At 46.5% G+C, this 20,608-nt stretch overlaps 2 protein-coding genes across 8 annotated transcripts in view; one reads left to right on the top strand and one right to left on the bottom strand.

Annotated features, from left to right (window-relative positions):
- The window catches only part of ARHGEF5 (Rho guanine nucleotide exchange factor 5), a 33,849-nt gene extending 32,918 nt beyond the window's left edge, over window positions 1-931 (bottom strand). The window contains exon 1 of the mRNA XM_053942768.1: window positions 847-931. The gene's annotated coding sequence lies outside the window, so the exon portion shown is untranslated. The remainder of the gene's footprint in view (window positions 1-846) is intronic.
- LOC128788043 (actin nucleation-promoting factor WASL-like) lies at window positions 499-20,003 on the top strand. Of its 7 annotated transcripts, XM_053942771.1 has the most exons (9): window positions 499-940; window positions 1,600-1,727; window positions 1,827-1,921; window positions 7,054-7,140; window positions 8,394-8,500; window positions 12,765-12,845; window positions 14,061-14,171; window positions 15,759-16,032; window positions 18,969-20,003. In XM_053942771.1, exons 1-6 carry the CDS (start codon window positions 503-505, stop codon window positions 12,792-12,794), a joined length of 885 nt encoding a protein of 294 aa, XP_053798746.1. In that variant the 5' UTR covers window positions 499-502; the 3' UTR covers window positions 12,795-12,845; window positions 14,061-14,171; window positions 15,759-16,032; window positions 18,969-20,003. The 7 variants fall into 7 exon arrangements, 3 of the variants coding, with proteins under 3 accessions (XP_053798746.1, XP_053798744.1, XP_053798745.1); XM_053942769.1 differs by having other exon boundaries at window positions 15,759-20,003; XM_053942770.1 differs by having other exon boundaries at window positions 15,871-20,003.
- Window positions 20,004-20,608: the final 605 nt, after the last annotated feature.

Raw genomic sequence — 20,608 nt, forward strand, 5'->3', positions numbered from 1 at the left:
GGAATGAGGCAGGAAGCGAGCAGCAGGCAAGGATCTCGCCTTTCGTTCCTCTGCCTTCCCTCCGTGACAGGCCATAAAAGTCACGAGGCAAGGAGGAAAACAAGGAGGTGTCCAGAGTTCAAGCACAGCACCTCCGCGACTCCCGGGCCGCAGCTCCCGGCGGGAGCTGAAAACCCGGCGAACACCGTGGGATCTCGCTCCTGCGTGGGAGGCACCATTTCTGCGGGAAGAGGCTCCTGCTGCTGCTTGGCAGCCGAGCCTGGGACCGGGCCTGCGCTCCGGGCCCTCCCTGCTGCCGGCAGCGGGCGGGGGAGCGGGGGGCGGCGGGCGGGACGGGCGCCGCCGTCGGGGCGCGGAGCCCCCGCCAAGGATACGGCCCCCAGCCAAGGATGCGGCCCCCGGGGCTGCCCCGGGCCGGGCGGACCGGAGCCCCCTTCGCTGACCCCTCGGGGGGCACTGGCGCTCCCGCGGCGGCCGCGAATCCGCGGGGCTCCGCGCCTCGATGGCGCCCGCACCGCGCACCCGCACCGGGCCCGCCGCGGGAGGAGCGACGTTCGCCTTCCCCGGAGATCCCTCCTCCCGTCCCCCTCGGGTCCTAAAATGGTGGGTCGGCCGCCCTCCCTCCCCTTCCTTCTCCCCCTGGTCCCGTCCTCCCCCACAACCCCCGCTCCCGGAGCCCGCCCGGCCCCGCGGGGCAGCCGCCCCTCCGTCCGTCCCGGCCCGGGCTCCGCGGGGATCCGGCGCCAGGCCCGCGCCTCTCCCGGGAATACGGCAACGGCGATCCCGGGAATACAGCAACGCCTCTCCCGGGAATATGGCAACGCCGCCCCCGGCGGCCGCCCTTACCTGCGCCGGGCTCACATCGCGGGGCCGGGGCCGGCAGTGCCCCCCCCGGCGCCCCTCGGCCGCCGCCTCGCCGCCGCCCTGCGCGGGGCCGCAGGTATGTCATGAGTGCCGAGCGCGGCTCCAGGTGAGCCGGGCACACCTACAGGAAGGCAGGCGGGCCGCCCTGATTGGCGTGCGGGGCCGGCGGCCGCGCTCCGACGGCACCGCGGCGGGGCAGGGCAGGGCAGGGCGGCCGCGGGGCCGTGGCAGACACGGCGGCTCTGGCCCCGCTCCTGGCCCCGGCCGGCCGCTGCTCCTGACGCGTCCGAGCGGAAGGTATTTTCCTTAATTTTTTTTTTAAATTTTATTTTTTTTATAAATTAAGTAGTAAGAATACGGGTGAAGTTCCTATAGAGGGAAAGCCATACGAGGAGCGGCTGAAGTCGCTCGGTTTGTTCAGCCTGGAGGAGACCGAGGTCAGAGCTCACAGCAGCTCTGCAGCTTCCTCACAAGGAGGAGGGGCAGGCCCTGAGCTCTGCTCTGTGTGACCAGGGACAGGACCCAGGGAACGGCTGGAGCTGGGTCAGGGGAGGGTTAGGGTGGATTTTAGGAAATGTTCTTCAACCAGAGGGTGGTCGGGCAGTGGTCACAGAACCCAGCCTGCCAGAGCTCCGGGAGCGTTTGGACAGTGCTCTCGGGTACAGGGTGGGATTGCTGCGGTGTCCTGTGCAGGGCCAGGAGTTGGGCTGGATGATCCTTGTGGGTCCCTTTCAGTTCCAGACTTCCTGTGATTCTGCAGTAACTGTGTCCCTCTCAGGTTTGGACACAGCACTTGTTTGCTTTGCCTCTGGAGTGCACCTGACCCACCAGCCCAGGTCTCTGGACCAGCTTAGGACTCAGAGGTGCTTTTTTATTTTTTAAGCTTCCTTCATTATCTGAGTCTCTTGTTTTCCTACTCCTTAACTTCACATGCATGAGCCCTTTGTGTTTCCTCCCAGCAGGCAGCTGGGGGTTCAAGGAAAAGTGTTGGATTGTCCTAGGCTTTATAGGATTACAGGATCCCAGGCGGGATTACATCCAAGATCATCAAATAAATGTAAATTAATGAAACACCTGAATTCAGAAGAAATTGGCCAGGCCATGGGTAGAAAAACTCTGTAGTCTGCATTAAAAAGCTGAGTCCACAGCTACAATTCCTGGGATTTCTGTCTCTTGTAAGTACACAGGTGCTTAAAGGGATACAGGATTTATGTGAGGGTGCACTTTGCCATGGTGTATTATATAGGTCTTTGCTCACCAAAATCACAAAGTGTGCAAAGAATTATCTTAGACAGGTGGCTGAGAAAGGCGTTACCTATATTATATATTCTGTCTCTTCAAATTGATATCTAGAGTTGTCTCTTTGCTAAGTCTGCTTTTTTCTCCTAATCATTTCCTGAGGCTTACAGGTGTGTATCCTCCAGGATGTGCTCTGAAGATTTCAGCAAAAGAGAAAGAAGGAGCTTGGCTCAACCAGAGAAACCCTGCAGCCCACGCCCAGGCAATCCTGAACCCTCCCTTGCCTGCGAGACCCGTGCGGAGTCTCCCAGGCAGGAAAACTCCCCTCAGAAGTGGCACACTGAGAACTCTCCCCAGCCAGCCACAGAATCATCCTTGTGCCTGCTGCTGCCTTCTGATTCAATTACTCCTTTCATTCGTTTGTGTGGGTGCCTTTTTTCAGCAGAGTGGATCAGCTCCCGCAGCTAAGATTCCCATTCCACATCACTGCATTTACACTCAGATGCAAGGAAAGGGATGCTTCAAATTCCCAGGAGCTGACTCTGGATCATGTCTCTCTTAGTTTGTTGTCAGACCTCTGGGACATTATATAAATAGCTAGTGCATCTTCCCACTGCATTTTCTAAGTTCCTAGCAGCTGGCAGCGGGTTGGTTGGTCATCCTGACTGGAAAACTGCTCCTCTTCTATCCAGAAAAGGACAACTTATTGTCTGAGATGGGCTTAACCTCTCCCTCTGTCCTTGGCACCTCCAGAAGCTGCAGAGGCAGTTTTCTGTTTGATTTTGTGAATCATATCTTGAGATACCTTGCTTTCTCTGCCTGCTGCGCAGAGTTTGAGTGCCTGAACACATCTGGAACCCAGCAGAGCGTGAGCAGGAGAGAGCTTGTCCCATGCTGTGAGTATCCCACGTGGATTGGGCTGCACTGTCTCTTAGCCCACCAAACTCTGGGCTGCAGCAGCTGAGTATGCCCCTTTCCCTTCAAGGACATACCTCCTTGGTGTGTATACATATAGATATATATCCCTGGATATATATCCCTGGTATGTCCCTTCCCTGCAAAGAGGCCCAGCAGTGCCAAGAGCAGGCCCCTGTACCCTGAAGTGCTCCTGCTTCCTGCAGTGCCTTGTGCTATGTTGGGCTGAGGGGCAGCTGGGACATTAACCTCCCACTCCGACATCCTCCTCGTAAACATCCCGTCCCACTCAAGTCCTGTGCTGTCACATCCTCTCTGCTCTGCCCAGACGCTATTCTGGGTTTAGTTCTATATGCAGAGCACACAGCTGGGCATGCCAAAATCCAGGCAGGCAGCAGGACAGAACAGTAACTTGGTTCAGCTGCTGACATATTACAAGTACTGCAGAGGAGGAGAGTTGTTTAAAGGTCTTCTTAGAACTAAAATCATCTTCTTGAGCCCTCCTTGGAAAGCCAGTTTGCTCCCCTAGATGTGTTCAGCAGCTGTACCTTACTCCAAGCAGATGCAAACATGTGCATATGCCATGAAAAACCTTGGTAATAATGGAAGGGAGCAGAACAGAGAGCTTGGAAACTGCAGCACAGTAAGTTTACACAAGCAGCACGTACAACACCCATCCCCGGTGAGTCAGTCCTGGCCGTTTCCTTCATTTCCTCCAAGGCTCGCTGTGAACATCCAGCAGTAGCAGCCCTTCTGAAATCCAGTCATCTCCTTTCCTGCCTCTTGTTTACAGCTTTCCTTCAGCAGGGAGCAGAGTCCCAGCCTCCAGCACTACATTTTCACTGCAGCAGGCTGAGAGAAGTGCAGACCCTCCCCTGGCCTCAGCTCAGCTTTGGTACCGCAGTGCTCTTGTTGCTTTTGTGGGTGCCAGCACCCTCTTGATCTACTGCAGGTGCTGTGGCAAGAGAGCAAAAAGTGTCACAGTTGCACAATAGAACTTTTTTTTTAAAATCTTGAATGCAGCTTTATCATTGACAGAGGTTCTTTATCCCTACAGCCATACCTTTGGATTCAGTCTGGTAGGGTAGAAAGAATGCAGGGGGGGATCAGGTTGTTTTAAGTGTGCTAATCATCCCTCAGAAATATGGGTTGGAGCTTCCCTGCTTCGGATTGAGGTGTATCTCATGCTCTGATTTCCCCACATGACAGCAGCTAGGGAGGAGGACTATTGTTAGCTTTTGTTTCTTGGTTTGTTTACAGGAAGTTCTTCATTTGTGGGCGTGAGCTTGGGTCTGTCTTAGTCTGAGAATCCATTTCAGTGCTAGTTGTGGATGCAGTTACAAGGGTGAACTGCTGCTGTTGTCTGGAAGAGGCATCATTTATCCCAGGTGTTCAAGAAACTATGGGCTTCACACACACAAATACTGATTTCTGGGATATTTCCTGAAATTTGTTCAAGGAGATGTCCAGGCAGCTGTGACAGAAAAGTTGAGGAAAATACAGAACTGGGAAATTCTTTTGGGTGATATGGATAGAAATGCTTTTCTGTGTGAAACTAATTATAAATCTACATCGCTGCCATAACCTGAGTTAATAACAATAGCTCTGAGACAAAACCCATATTGTCAAAGAAATGAACATCCCAAGACAAGAACAGACCTAAATGGGCTTCCCCCATTTCCTTCTCAAGTGCGTTCTCCTGGGAATTCCAAATAGCCTGCAGCCAACAAGTGACCTAGATACAATGCTTTGTCTGCTCTTATGGAGTAAAACCAGGAGCAAAATAATCCACCCAAATTATATATCTTTATAATCCTTATTCAACTTCATCCAGGTTTGTTTTTTTTTTTCCATACAAAAAGCAGTAAGAATTGTTTGTACAAATGGATGCCTGCATATGAACCATAAAGGGATAATTTTTTGTCATGATGAATTATATACCAGTTACAGTGAAGGTGTACATTGGCTGGATTAAGTGTGAATGGCCCATTTCATGTGTTGTACAAATTTTTTCCAAAATAATTGCAGTGCCTGGCCTGATGTGCATGTAAGGCCATTGTCCTACACAGCTAAATTCCCCTTTTTTAACAGGGCCTGCCAGGAAAATTTTAACAAACGGACAAGGCTGCAGACTGTCTTGAGACAAAGGCTACTCTTAGGGGCATGACAGTAAGGGATGGTCTGGAGAGTCCCTTCCTGTCAGCCATGAAAGGTGGTAAAAAGATGTTTTTATTTGCACACATTCTGTAGCCTGACATTGCCCAACAGTTCACTTGATTATAACCTCCTGCCTGTTCTAAAAGGGATGAGGTGGTTCTGAACTTGTGGATGTCGGCCTGGGGGAGGCTGATGTGCTTTCCCAGCTCAGTTTATAGCTGGGAAATCTTTCTTGATATCTTGAAATCTATCTTGATATCTTTTTCTTTTTTGATATCAAAGAAAATGACTGTTCATGCCACAGCTTCAGAACAGTGTAGGCTGCACATGTGCAAATGTTGGTTTCATTGACCTTCCCTGATTTGGATGGAATTGAGGGTAGGAGTGGCCAGCCTCAAACAGCAAAAGCAGGCATTACTGCCTCAGATGTTACTTTGGTTTTGCCAAGGATGTAAAAAACGTCAGCTAGGCAGAAGGGAAGACAAACTACTGCTCAAAGCATAGCTACAAACCAAAGAAAGAAATCCCCACAATGTATCTCCTGCTCAAGATTTCACATAAACAACTGCAGCAAAACATGACTGAAAACTTCACATCTATTTGCTTATGTACTGTTTTTCAAAAGACAGAAGGAAATACCTTGAAAGTTAGTCCAATTCCATTAAAATCCTTTTATTTGGAATTAATAAAATATGGATTCCTTTCACAAGAAAGAAGCTCCTTTGAATAAATATTGGGGGGAAAATGAGCTATGCTACAGGGGTTATAGTCTCTGAAGCAGTTACCACCCTTTAATGGTGTATACTGTGGTTAAAGCAACCTGTTTCCTGCTCACCAGTAGCATTTGGCAACTAAGTGATGGAATTCTCAGTGGAACGTTTTTAGGAGGATTTCCCTCAGCCAAACTTGCAAAAATTGCATTTGATATACATAATGCAGTATAACATCACATTCTTTTCTTCCTGTTGAATATATGGCTTTTTAAGCCCTATTCCCACCTGATTAATATACGGAGATTTATATGGGAGTGTCTGTGCAGGTAAATAACACAAACTTGAATTTAAAGGGTTTTTTTTTTTTGAAAATATATGGTGCAGGGAAAGGGTGGTTTATGAGCAAGAACATTAATGAGTGTATTTTTCGTACTTTACACTCAATGTCAGCAGTGTGTTTTACTGAACAAAATTATTGCAGTAATTTTTGGTCTGGAGACCACACATATCAGGAGGTCCATGGGCTACCTGAGGAGGATCCATAAAAGATACCCAGGAAACACAAGGCAATACCCATAAACAAGGATCCAAAAAAAAAAATAAAAGCAGGTTGAAAAACCCCAGTGCTTCATACTATTAAGATGCCTCCAAAAGGGCAGAAAGACATTATGGAGAAAAAAAAAAGTGTACTGGGGGAATGAGTAGTCAGACAAAGAGGAAGATAGGAAAGCTTTTAGTGGGCTTTGGCTTTTCTCCATCATCCAAAGTTTTAATTTTTGGTAATCCAGGATCACAACATTGATACATCCAGAAATACCACACACAAATTTTGGAAAATCTTAATGAGAACTGGTTATGCAAACATTTCCAAACAGCTGTTCTTTTACAGCAGTCAATATAGGCAATTCCAAGTTCAGTTCCAATTTCAAGGAAATCTTTGGGCTTATCCTTTTTCTGCCCTGAGATGCTCCATGCAAAGCATACCCCAAGTTGCTTGTTCCTGGCAGGTGCCTTTCCCAGACTGAAATCCCCAGTTGCAGCTCACACAGAGCCTTTGGGAGGCAGCTTTTGGTTTCCTGTGGCACTTTCCTTTTCTGTGTTGTGGGAATCTGAACTCAAAAAACTGGATTTTCCCCTAAATCCTTCTGTGATTCTTCTGTTGCAGATAAATCCTTGTGCAAATCTGAAGCAGAGCCTTCATGCTGCAGTAAATTGTTGCCCAGCCCATGCTGCCTTTCACATCCATTTGCAGGTAATAGCTGGATTGGGGTCTCAGCCTTACCTGCACCTCACTGATGTTTCCCTTCCTTCCTTAGCAATGAGAAAGAGCCTAAAGAGAGAGGATCCAGGATAATGAGCATTGTCTGCTTTTCCCCTTTGAGAAGTCCTGGAGAACATTACTGGGACTCTTAAAATACTTCTACTTCATTTGGAAATGCTAAAGCAAGAACTTCATCAGTCTTCCTGTGTACTTTTATATATGGGTGATGGCAATAACTTCAGTTGGGCTGGTGGGGGTGAGACTCAAAGGCTTCTGTAGAAATGATTCTGAACAAATCAGTCCACTCACTACCGGAACATCTAGAACATTTCATTGTGCCTTTCTGTTCCTTTCACATTCAGGTAGGCCACTTACCCTGTGGTCATTTCTTCAGGCTTTCTGCTCCAGCTGTGAACTCTAGAAATAAATTACTGTAAGGGAAAGGTGGAATATGGACAAAGTCATACCACTGCAGGTACTCTTACTCTAGTCCAGACATGTTGAAATAGTTGGGACCTCTACAAAACTGAGCATGGAGAGTAAAAATGAAAGCAGCATGCTGCCTTCAAGGGGCCTGCCAAATATTCCTCTGGTTTCAGCTGAAAGGGAGATGTGGCTGTATGGGAGCTGCATGTGTGCAGGCTTTTCTCCATGCAGGCAGCTGCAGTACCTGAGTGAGTGCAGCCAGGTGGGAGGATGATACTCAGCAGCTTTGCCTCATGCTCAGAACAAATGCCTCTGCCCCAGCCCCATCCTGCCCACCCCTCTGCACTCGGAAACCATGGTGCCAGGAAGTCACTTCTTCCTAGCTGAGATCCTCATATGATTATGTCCATTTAAGTGTTGTTGCTTGTGGTGTAGGTCAGTAGTAATGACTCAGGCCAGCCCTTCAGTTTCCTTCCTCTTGCTGGCTAGACACAAAATCCAGCCCACAAATTAATCTGCCCCATTCGGCAGTAAAGAGGATTGATCCCCTGTTCATTAAAAAAATTGCATACAGAAGTCCTTAGTTTGTATTAAGGTCCACTTCAGTAACTGTGAAATCAAGCCCCTAAAAGTTCAGAAATCCCAAATTCTTCCTGCATTCCAGATTTATGTTTGGGATTTTTGTTCCAGTTCTCTTGGTGGACAGAATTACACATAGTAGTGTAGCTTTTAACCCAATAAACACAGTAATTCTTCATCATCTTAGTTTTTGCAGAGGAGGATAAACAAAGCTGAAATGTACTTCCCTCTCTGTTCAGTGTCTTTGTACAAGTCCTGGAGGTGGAGAGCTCCAAGCTGGATGTGTGATAGTGTAGTGCCCCCTCATGGGAAGCTGTTCCTGATGCTGATTCCTGACTGCATCCAGGTGAGGAAATGTGAGCCCAAACAGCAGTTTGCTGTGCTTGCTCCTCTATGTTGGTTGTTGTCACACCAGCAGGTTTAGAGAGCAACTTCTCTTTTCCTCCCTCAGGTAGTTTTTGTTTTGGGCACTGGATTACTGTTAAGGCTTTCTGTCAGAATGTTCAAGAAATGTCCACCATTTTATTATAGTTTCACCTTCTTGAAAAATAAAATCTCTGAGATTTTAGGCACCCAGAGGTGGTGCCTTTCCTGGAGGCCCTGAACTTACATAACATGAGTCCTGTAATTAGATAACCAATCTCATAATAGAAAAATGAGCACATATTCCTGAATCACCTCCATGATGTTGGCCTGTTGTTAACTGAGAGAGGATTCCCTGTGCCACTCACTCCCCTCAGTTCTGCAAAAAGCAACCTTTCCATAGATGGATTATAATGATGGATGTGAGCTTCACAGAAATAAAATCATGCACACAGGGTGGGGAAGCATTGTTTGTTTGGAGTTCTGATGCTGTTGTTGGAAGGGCAGACTGAAGCAGGATTGTTTCCTATGAGCAAAGGCACGTTTTTCATGAATTGAGCTTTTGTTCTTGAAACACAAAAAGGGCCTTTTTTGTGATTCACATTGTGTGATATTTTCACACAGTGTTTCCTTTGCATTTAGTTAAGAACATCACAAGAATAATCCTGCAAATAAAACATAAAAGCAGAATGACCCTATAAAAAGAGTGGGGTTTCTGCCTCAGCAAAAAACTTGCTGCATTACTGTGGAGGCTCAGGGTGTAAAGTGGCTGTGGTGAGAGCCACATCCTTGTCCTGTGGTCAACATGCATTGCCACAGACTCTTTCTCTTCTGACATTTTCACACCGCCTGAGACAGGTGAGTTGAAGTCCTCAAGGAATCAGAAAATCAAGAAACAAAGACCAAAAGGTTGTTTAAAAGGTGCCTTGTCACAACCATATGAGGCCCATCATCTTAGTAGGGTGCTCACATCCAACCCCTGCTACCCCTGTGTCCTGGAGCACTGTCACACTGTCCTCTGTGGTCTGGGGGTTGTGCCTCATACTCCCTGCAGGATTCCCTGCAGTGGCTTGGATATCTGTGCCTTTATCTCACCTCTGGTGCTGGAATGCCTTCCTGGCACGTCTCACTGAGCACATTTCTTTCAGGGGCTGGTTTCCTGCTGAGGTGCTTTCACTGATCTGAGTAAGGAAGGGGTGAATCCTGGCTCCAGCTCTTCTCACTGGGAGCAGACAGATCAGGCTTTTTCCTGGGATCAACCAGTGGATTCTGAGTCAGGTCAGAATTCCCATCAAAACCCTTTCCACATACATGCCCTATGGGAATCTGCCCAGATTGCTGCAGCTTAGATACCCATTCATCAACTCAAAAAAACCCTAATTCTATGTCCTTTAGGTACTCCATTACAATAAGATGTCCTGGTGGCCTGAATTACTCCTGACAGACTGGGAGGGTCAGAATGACTCTATCTTGGGAGTATTCTTTGCAGTGGATCCCAAAAGAACCACATGGTCTGGGTTTTCTTCCAGTGCCTGGGTTTTCTTCCAGTGCCTTATGGCCCTATATCATCAAATGGTGGAGAGATGACTCTGTGGTCTTGCTGTGCGACTGGCCCAGCCCACAGACATTTCAACAGGAGTAAAAGTGCTCCACAGAATATAAAGTAGCTGGTGCTTCTTTATGTGGGAGCAGGATATAACAGAGGAGAAAGGTTGGTTGCAGGAAGGAGGTGCCATGGGACAGAAATAGCACTAAAAGGTCTTGGCAGCATTTACCTGCTCAACAACTGCAGGTTTCTTTGAGAGGAAAGATCAAAGTTTTCTATCCAAATAATGTTTTGAATTTGAATGCCTGCATTGAAATCAGGATTTGTAAATCTATAGTAGCTTTGTTATCCAAATGCAAAACTTTACTCACCAGCCATATGTTTAATGATCCATGTGACATGCATGGGTGGTTTTTAGTTTATTTTTGAAAAGGGTAGATGGATTTTTGCTTTCAAAAGGCTAGCTTGGGGAATAGCTTGGCAGTCCATCCTCTACTGAGAGAGCATGGTGATGTCTGGTTAACTTCTGGTGCAGGGGGTTTCACAACCTCACAGAAAATATTTTCCAGCTCTGGCTTACACAGAGAAAGTTTTTGCAACATTTGATCTTGTTCTTTTCTCCAGTCTTCTTTTCTTTCCTGGAAATTAAGTTGGTTAGATCTTATCTCTGTCCTTCCAGCAGTGTAACACTGCCTCCCTTAACAGCAACCTCTCATGTACTGCAACTGCACTATCATGTCTTGCCCTATTTCCAGCCTTCTCCTCTAGACTCAATAAACCCAGTTTCCTGCTTTCTTCCCAGAGGTTGTTTTCCAAACCTCTTATCGCTGCAGATGTGTTCCCACACCCAGCCTACACCAGCCTGGCTGTTTGCTGTTCCCTGTCCCGTGCCAGTGCTGGCTTCTTGCTGCTCCCTGGCTGTGTTCTGCTGCAGCCCCTTCCCTGTTCCCAGTGGCTTTCCACAGTGGGGTTGGCCAGGATTCCTGCGTGGGTGTAGGGACCCTGCTGGGCCAGGTGCAGGGAGCAGGTGCCAGGCCCCCAGGCCCTGCTGAGCACAGGAACCAGCATGTGCAGCTCACTTCTTGTGCATCCCAGCTCTGCCAGGAAACCGGAGTCCCTGTGGCGCTTTGGGGCTTTGTCCTCAATTCCCAGATTTGGGAATGTCACCAGCTCTCTCCTCAGGGACTTCAGATTACAGCATCAGAGAATGGTTTGGGTTGGAAGGGGCATTAAAGGCTCATCTCATTCCAACCTCCTGCTATGGGCAGGGACACCTTCCACTATCCCAGGTTGCTCAGAGCCCCATCCAACCTGGCTCTGAACAGTTCCAGAGATGGGGCAACCACAGCTTCTGTGCCAGGGCCTCACCACCCTCACAGGAAAGAATTTCTTCCTCATACTTAATCTAAACCTACCCTCTGTCAGTGTGAAGCCATTCCCCCTTGTCCTGTCACTCCAGGCCCTTGTCAATTGTCTCCATCTTGTCTCCTCTGCATATTGAAAGGCCACATAAGGTCTCCCTGGAGCCTTCTCCAGGCTGAACAACCCCAACTCTCTAGGCCTGTCCTCATAGGAGAAGTTAATTTCTGATTTATTTCTGGTAATCTGCTTTAGAGACTCTCCTAGAGGGAAGAGGTTCCCATTTTCTAAGGAGTGTGAGCATTTCAGGAGCTCCTGAGGAGGAAGGGCTGCCAAAGAACAGGTGTAAATAATCTCCTTCATTTTAGGAGCACCAGCTTCCAGGATCAGTTGGAGTTATGTAGCCTCCTTGTCTCAGCTATTCAGTGAAATCATGGTCACGTGCAGTGTTACAACACCAAATCCTTCCCAGTCTAAAGAACACAAACAGTATCTAGAGAGCTTGTTATTACCAATAGTCTAATTAATACTTTATTATAAAATTGGCACATTCAGCTGTCATTTATTTCACTCTCTTCCCAACACCCTTCTCCCCCAGATTATCCTTATATCATTCCCATGTTCCAAACAGATTCGGTGACCCCAAAGCAGCTATTTTATTCCTACTGCCTAGACAAGATACCACTTAAAATGCCTAAGAGCATGGACAAGGCAGGTTCTCCCTGCTGATCCTCCCATGGGGATGCCAGTAAGAACTCTCTGCTGCACCTGGCCACTGATCCCTGGCTACCAGGAGCATTGTTCCCTGGCTGCAGCAACATTGACCCCTGGATATAGGAACCTGCTCATCTCTGATTCCTCTACATGCTTGTATTTGATTGAAATAAGACAGTTGGTTCCTAATGGGCAGCTGACAGTGGGATAAAAAGAGCTGTATTCCTTCAAAAACTAGAGGAAAAAACCATCCCCAAGCCTGTCAAAACTACACCATGTAATTAATCCCCAAATCTGAAAATATGTATTAAAATCAAAGAGAGCTTCTGAACTGTCTTTGATTTTGAAACTTCTTGGGAGAAATGGACACTGTTAGGTGGTGCTTCATCTGACCTGTTTTAGGTGTCTACCTTTAAGAATCATGCCCTAGAAAGGCTGCTTCAATATTTGAAAAAGGGGGTTTCCTTGTTTTGTTTGATGATCTATTCTCTGTTATTACTTATAATATTTTACCATTTTTTTAATACTCAGTTAATCTTTGCTCAGGACAAGGATGGGCTGATAATATCTCTTTCTCTGAGAACTGTGGTTTCAAAAAATCAGCAGTTTCACTCCTGTGATTTTGCAGTTTGTCTTCTGGAAGGGATGTGTGGAATAGAAACAGTGAAGTCGTAAGACCAGAGAAGACAGAGGCCCAGAGGGGGAAAAGGTGAGCAAGTCAGAATCTGAAACAACAGAGTCAGGAAACGCAGATGATGTGGTTTCTCTAAAAAGCTTGTTGGTTCAGTTAGAGGAAAAGGGAATTTGTATATGTATAGCTGTAGTTTTGCTAACTGTATATGAAAAAGGGAGATAAATTTATTGCACACACTATCCAATGTCGTTATATTAGATATTATACAATACCAGGATATACTGTTAGATATTTTATATGTGTGTGTATGTCCTGTTGTAGATTCCAAATCTATGTGCAGAGCAGCTTTACAGAAAAGGGCCTGTGTGTGGAAAGTGGTGGAATAATTGATTTTTTTCTTACATCCAGTGATCCAGCTTTTTTAAGTTGCTGAGACAACTCTAATCCTTCAATATAGCTAAGAAACACCTGCAGATGGGACCTTACTTAAGGGATGGTCCACTAATGTAAAGTTTTATTCAGCAGGACATAGACTTGAGCTCTAATTCATGTTCCTGTGGTTGTCTCCCAACCCTAGGCCAGGTTTAGAGGTTCTTCATCACAGATATTTTATTCTCTGTGCTTTATTTGCTTTTGCCTCCCACTGAGCCTTTGTCAAGAGCAACTAATGAGCTGTATTTAGTGTTCTTTTTAATGTATAAGCTCTTATGAAAGCTGCATTTTAAAGTAGAAATGTGTTCATAAACTTTATATGTGAAAAGGGTGATAGACTGAGGGATAAAAGTAATTTCGTTGGGCAGAAGTTAATTTACAGTAGATGAACATGCTGTTATTCAAAGTAAACAGCATCCAGGCTATTCATAGAATGGCATTTGTCTTCAGTAAATATTTTACATAATACATGCAAGTTATTCATGGAATGGCATTCATTTCTCATAGAAGTTTTATGTAATGCTGGCCACTTGGGACTCCCAGGAATTAAAGATTTGGATTTTGATCTCAGAGCTACAAAAGTGGTTGTAATGTGAGGGTTTTGGTTTGTTTTTTTTTTAATTCCAGACCCCCTGAACATTTCCAGTCAACTGCTGTACATGCAGGCATACTAATAAACCTTTGCTTTCCTCTGTGGCCTCTCACAGATCACTCAGTATTTGTTTTAATGCCCTCCTCCAAAAAATAAGCAGCTTGTACATTGGGAATTTGTGATGTGTCTGTGATGACTTCAGTTTTGGGAGGTATGGGATGCTATTTTAAAGCATAACTTAACTGGGAGGGCTTTCTTTGTTGCAGGTACTGATGACAAATTCCCCTGCAGGCTCAGACATTAATCCTTTGGAAAAGTGAGTGTCAGGAGCCTGGTTATGGAGCCATGGGGCCATTTATGGACAGCCTTTGCTGGAGGTGGGTGTGGGCCACAGCAAATTTCAGCCAGGAGATACTTTGCCTACTGAGTCATGGCACTAAATGTGCTTTTTACAATTATTAACAGTGAAATTCAGTGGAAGAATGAATCAGGTCATTGGTATTTAGTCTGAACCAGAGTTGTGAAACTTCAGGTGACTGTGCAGGAGGGAGGTTGCCACGATGAAGTGCATCATCCATGGAAAACATATCCTTGTGCTTACACCTTTCCTTGTATTTCTTCTTGCTTATGTAAAAAAACTGTAGGTATAATCACCTGAAAGATTGAAAGGCTTTTAAAAATTTCCTAAATGAAATTGCTGCTTGTCATCCCTGGATGCAATTCTGAGATAAAAAAAGTGCCAGTATTTGCACAGCTTTGTAGAATTTCCTAGGACAATCCCAAAATAAGTGGTGAAGTGGTGGCTTTGTCCAGATTTTTAGAGTGCTGCTGCAGTCATGGTCACCATAAAGAAAGGAAAACACACAAATGGACCATGCAAAGTAAGATGATTTCTGGTCGGACTTAATGACCTTAAAGGTGCTTTCCAACTTAAAAGATTCTGAGTAGTTTTGTTTGACCTCATTGTGGCCTTCCACAATGAGGGATCTGAAGGGAGCCTACAGAAAACATGGAGAAAGACTATTTACAAGGGCCTGGAGTGACAGGACAAGGGGGAATGGCTTCACACTGAAGAGAGGAGGTTTAGGTTGGATATTGGGAAGAAATTCTTCCCCGTGAGGGTGGTGAGGCCCTGAGAAACGTGGGATAGTGGAAGGTATCCCTGCCCATGGCAGGGGGGTTGGAACCAGATGACCTTTAGAAGTTCCTTCCAACCTAAACCATTCTAGTCTGTGAATCCTTTCTGTACTTCTGCCTTTGGATGAAACAAAGTCATCATGGAACAACATCCCCACCATTCCCTGCCCACAGCAGCAGTTGGTCAGGCACCAAGGAGCATGTCACATGCCTCAGTAAGTGATTTTAATTGACTAAATAGATTTTTTTGCTTCTGAATAAATCTCTAAATTTTTAATTATGCTTTCCATCTTTGTGACAGAATCACTGTCTGTTGGTACTGGCCAGTATTTAGCATGTGTCCCATGGTTTTTGACCACTATAAACACATTTTGTACACTTCTGGGTAGCTGCTTATGGTTGGTGTCCTGGCAAATTTTGGTCTCTGCAGGACTTGACCTTTAAATGTACAGGCTGGCCAAACTACAACAGGCAAGGGAGCTGTGAGGAACCCTGGCTGCTTTGCCTGCCAGCAGACTTGTTCAGGCTCCCTGCATTCAGCTTGCCTTGATTCATGCAGCAAGGGGCAGCTATACCAGGCGCAGGGCCATTTCCTTTCTGTGGCACAGACTTGGGAAGTTCCCTAGGCTTTGTTGCTTACACAAGAAGTAAAACAGGGAGCTGTAGAGAAGTTTAAATAACTGCTGCCAGGCATTTAGAGCAATCATTCATGATTGTGGTTTCCCATTTGGTACCAGTGATGATTAAACTCAGCTAAGCCTCTCCTCTGTTTCCCTCAAACATTTTCCTCCTGTAACACTGACACAGCTGTTTGTGTGTCCATACAGATTGGATTGGATTGGATTGGATCAGGAACTGATGCAGCTAAAAATAACCAAGGGTAGACTGGGAAACCATTACTTTTCAGACACTGAAATTTCAATCTGCATCCTCCTGCAGCTGCACACAGAGCTGCACTGACACCACAAACAGAGCTCAGGAGGAAGTGACCACAAGTACACACAGAAGAGGAGATGAGGCTTTTGGAAGAAAAGAAGGTGGAACCAGAGCTCCAATGGGATGAGCAGAGTAGTACAAACCTGGCAGCTCCACTCCTCAGAGGTACTTAGCAAGAGATAAGCACTAATTCCAGCTATGTGACGTCCGCTTGGAAGAGATGCCTAAACTGAGCCTCTTCTGAGGATACTCCTTGTGTGCAAAAAAGGGCACATTTCTGTTCAATGCCTTTGTTCTGTTTTCTCTTAACTCCCTGCTGCTCCCCCCAGGCTCCTGTTTGATGGCATGGATTGCATGGTGGCATTACCAACTTGAGGAATCCCGAGATGTTCGTTACCACCTGCCCAACACTGCAATTTTCCCTCACTTGTGCCAGCCTTGCTGTTTGTGGAGCTGTGCTGAGCACTGGGTCAGGGAAGCAATCCAAATTAAAAATAACCCAGTGCCATGGCTGGGGGTGGCAAGAGCTTTAGCCCTCCAGGATAATCTGCAGTCACAAATCAGCAAGAGCTGCTTGCCATTTCAGATGCCATGAAAGCCCAGCCTCAGAGATACCTATTTAATACAAGGAATATGGATCTTCCAGCGAGTGAAGGAGCCTGGGGAATGAGGAAGCAGGAATCCTTTGCCCATGTTCATAAGGGACACAAGAGCAAACCTCACTGTGCCCAGATGGCAGCACAAAACATCTTCACACAGGCTTTGTTTCAGCAGTCCTTCACATGATGCTTTTGGAACAAAAGTTAGTGGCAGTGTGTGCCATTCCACTGATGGATGTTCTTTATTCTCTGGATTAGGGAGAAAGCTACATGGATTTTTAAGGGTACTGCAAATATGGGGGCTGTGCTATCACCAAGAAAGGGAATAAAAGAGCGTTCTTCACAGACAGCTTCATGGTACAGAGTGAAGTAACAATTCGTGGATGCATTCCAGAAGAGGATGTATTCCTCTTCTCCACTCTAGAGAAACAATGCCACTGCTGTAATGCACCAGCACTAACATTCATGATCACACCAGCAGTGACATCACTGTCACCTACTGACAGACTTGGAGGAAGCATCTGTAATTAGTCATTCTCTCTTGTATTCCAAGCCATGTCTGGTTTTCTTCTGGCATCTCTCTTCAGTTCATGGTTCATGCCTCCTGGGTTGAGTTTTTTTAAGTACCAGTCATTTCCTTTTTCTTTCCCTCCTGCTTCTGACTTGGCACTTCAGCTCTGCTCTCCCCAGGAATGTTCCTGCTGGGAGGTGACTGACTTGAGCACTGATGGCAAAGGTGGTGAATCCAGAGACTCAGCCTGAGGAGTTTCAGGTTCTTCTCAGGTTACATTTCTAGAGAAAGGAACTCACTTTGTCTCCACATGCATTCGTGGCTCTGGTCATGGCGAGGAGGAAGATGCAGGTGAAACTCACACTCACATCGGCAGCTGCATCCCAAATTAGCCAAAGGAAAGCAAGTGCCTGAAGCTTAGAGCAGGATGTGGCTGCTCTGAGGCAAACCCTGAGTGCTTTCACAGCAAGCCCTATCCTCAGGACAGCCCTGACAGGTAACATCAAGGCTGACCATGCCAGGGAACTTGGATTCAAGGGTCAAAACCAAATACCATCATGTTTTACTGTCTTCTTTCACCTCTCTAAAAATATAAGGAGTTGTGTTCATTGATCTTAATTCTTCCTTCTCTAGACACAGGGAAAGTGTTCAGTTTCAGCCCCTTGATTCCTGCATTCCCATTGCTGCTTCCCTTCTCCCAATAATTGTTAAAATACCTTTTTTTTTTGTAAAGCATCTTGTAGTTCCTGTTTCACCCTACGTTCCCATAAAGGCTTGATCATATGTCCAAAGAATTGAGAAGATGTCTAATGTGTACTATATGTAAACTCTGTTTTTCCTTTTTTTGCTTGGTATTTCTGCCTGAAGGCATCAGGAGAAATCCAAAGGTCATCTGTTAAAGAAATCAGGCAAGAAAGAAAAGCAATTGACCAGCAAAGAGGCACCTTCTTAAGCACAATAGCCAGGTGCAGAGCTGTGGGAAGAAAATTCCCAGTCCCTGTACTGGAAAAGATCTGCTAAGGCTGGGAAAAGGGACATGGAAGGACACACACAGGCCTGTCAAAAGCTCTGCCATCTGTAAAAGCAGATGTGAGCTTGGATGGACTCTGGGGTAAGCAGGGCAGGGCTGCCCTTTTGCGTGGGGAGACACTGACAGAACAGGGATGGACACAGAGAAGTCTCCTCTGTGGTTCTGTGCTTGAAGATAGGAAAGCACAAACATCTCAGCCACAGGCAGGCAGAGTCCAGCAGCATTGTGGGAAGCTCAGCTGGAGGGAGAGACAGCAGAAAATGGCCCAAGGCAACACACGAGCAGCAGGGCAACTGTAAGAGCTCTGGAAAGCAAAAAATAAGCAAGTCCAGGGATTCCCCCCATGAGTGATCAATAGGGTGTCTGGAAAGTTGTGACCCTTCTTCCACGCAGCTTTTATCACCCCCAAATTACATTTTCCCAGCAGCTTCAGGAAGTCCAACCCTCCCCCAGTCTTCCTAGTTGTTCATCCCATTTCAATCCCTTCTGCTCTCCCTTCCCCTCACATGGTGGCCTGGTTCAGCCATTCACCACTACAATGGCAAAATGCTTTGGGACACCTTGACTTTGGCTCTGTTGCCTCTTCTGGCCTCCCTTTGCTCAATCTTCTGAAATTTCCTCTAGTTCCTTTTTTTTCAAGAGTTGGGGGCTTCTGCTGATGTGTCTCTGGCTATTCAGACCAGTGTTGCTGAGGTGAAGAAGAAACAGAGCCTGAAAGCAAAGTCTCCAATGCTTGCAGGGACACTTTTGTTTGCTATATCTCAAAAAAATATTTTAGAGAATAGGCATAGAATACTTCTAAAAATTTACTGAACACACAAAACACAGTCCAAGATTAAAAGAAATCTGTTTTTCCAGTCACAATGAAGCAAATAGTGGCAAATAGAGCAAAGAGAGCAAATAGTGGCAAAGAGAGCAAATAGTATTTCAGTCATTACTATTACATGTATATTTTTCCTAGCAGTGGACTGGAAAACTGGACCCCATATAACCCAAGTGGCACTGAGAAAACAACCTCCTCAGAACCAGGCTCTTCTACCAGCAGGATGGTGTGTCACTGCAGAGAAAAAAAGACAAACCACTTTCCCTTATAAAGGAATAGTGAGCACTGAGTACCCTCCTCTGGCATTTCAGATTCTTTCAGAAATGGGAGAAAATTAAGACCAATTCCAAGAATGTCCCTCAGCTCCAGATTCTTGGGCTGAGAAACTGATGGGAAACTCACTCTGGGGAAAAGAAAAAGCAAGCAAGCAAGCAAGCAAGGGAGGGAAAGGAATGATAAAAAGAAGGGAAGGGAGAGAGAGGGGGGAGAGTCAGGATAACAGCACCAGGGTGACAGATTTTATTTCAGAGATGTCATTCATCCATTTCTCTCTCTCAGGTATTTCTCAAGTGCCACAGTCCCACTGCAGGATCTGAGCACTGTTAGCACAACAGAAATTTACAGTATTCTACATCCCACAGCTGGCAGGAGGATTTGGGCACCAGCTGTCTGGCATGGAGTGTGCTAGGGATGCTCTGCTGAAATTAAAGAGTAGCTAATTGGCTTTTTCCAGTAGCCTCCCACTGGTCCTGAGGGAGGAGGTGGCTGGTAGAGAAGCCAGTGAGGTGGCTGCTGTCAAAGTGAACCTTCTGATTCTTTCCTTGTTGCACATCCCCAGTATGTTCTGAATTTGTCTTGTGAGTTCATGCTGCCCACAAAGTGATTAAATCCCAGGAAGAAGAGGAACATAGCCTGTAACTTCTGCAGCAGGGTTTCAGATTCTCCTCTCAAGCTACATGACCACATAAAGGGCAAACAGGCCAGGGGAAATTAATTATTTCAGCCAAGTGACACTGAAGAGGCAAAACTAACAGTGGTTGTGGAAAGGAACTCCAGAAATGTTCCTAGGCTGGTGAGCAATCCCATCCTAGCTGCTAGGGAACAGCTGTGAACCCTAAGGCCACTTTCATCTGGCATAGTTCAAAATAAATTAGTAAAGATCTTAGAAATAAATCCATGTCAATCCTTTTAATTTATAGAGCATTGCTAAGTATACACAGCACTTCACAAAGCATGGGGAAAATAAATGCCATGAAGGTTGATGTGAAGGGGCAGACACCTGTCATGAGGAAGGGTGAGAAAACACCTGCACCTTGGCCACGTGGCAAATGGCATCTGATTCTGGGATACCTATCTACATCTGGCATACCAGAGAAAGAGGATGGCTGGGCTTTGGGATGCAGAACTACCCCCCGGAACCCCCTGCACAATTCCAGTCCATGCTGAGGGTGTGTTGGGGGGAGGTGACTGAAAAGCACAGTGTGGGCCAAGGGCATCACAGTGTCCAGCTGTCTGGAATCCAGGGGACCTGGTGTGGTCACACCCTTGTCCCCCCACCTTGTACCTCAGGCCGGGACCAGGAGCTGCACCTTGGCTCATGCCCAGACCACACCCAGGGATGCTGCCAGCACCCGTGCCCCTCTGGTGTGACATAAGGAGAAGTTGTGACTGAAGCCCTAACGCAGTGGCAGCACCTGAAAGGTTTCTCCCCCAGTGGGCGAGGGCAGAGCTGTCACTCAAGCAGGTCCCACGGCTGGCTCGCTGCTGCCCCACAGCAT

The sequence above is a fragment of the Vidua chalybeata genome, chromosome 5, assembly GCF_026979565.1.
Source record: "Vidua chalybeata isolate OUT-0048 chromosome 5, bVidCha1 merged haplotype, whole genome shotgun sequence".
NCBI classification, from domain to species: Eukaryota; Metazoa; Chordata; class Aves; order Passeriformes; family Viduidae; genus Vidua; species Vidua chalybeata.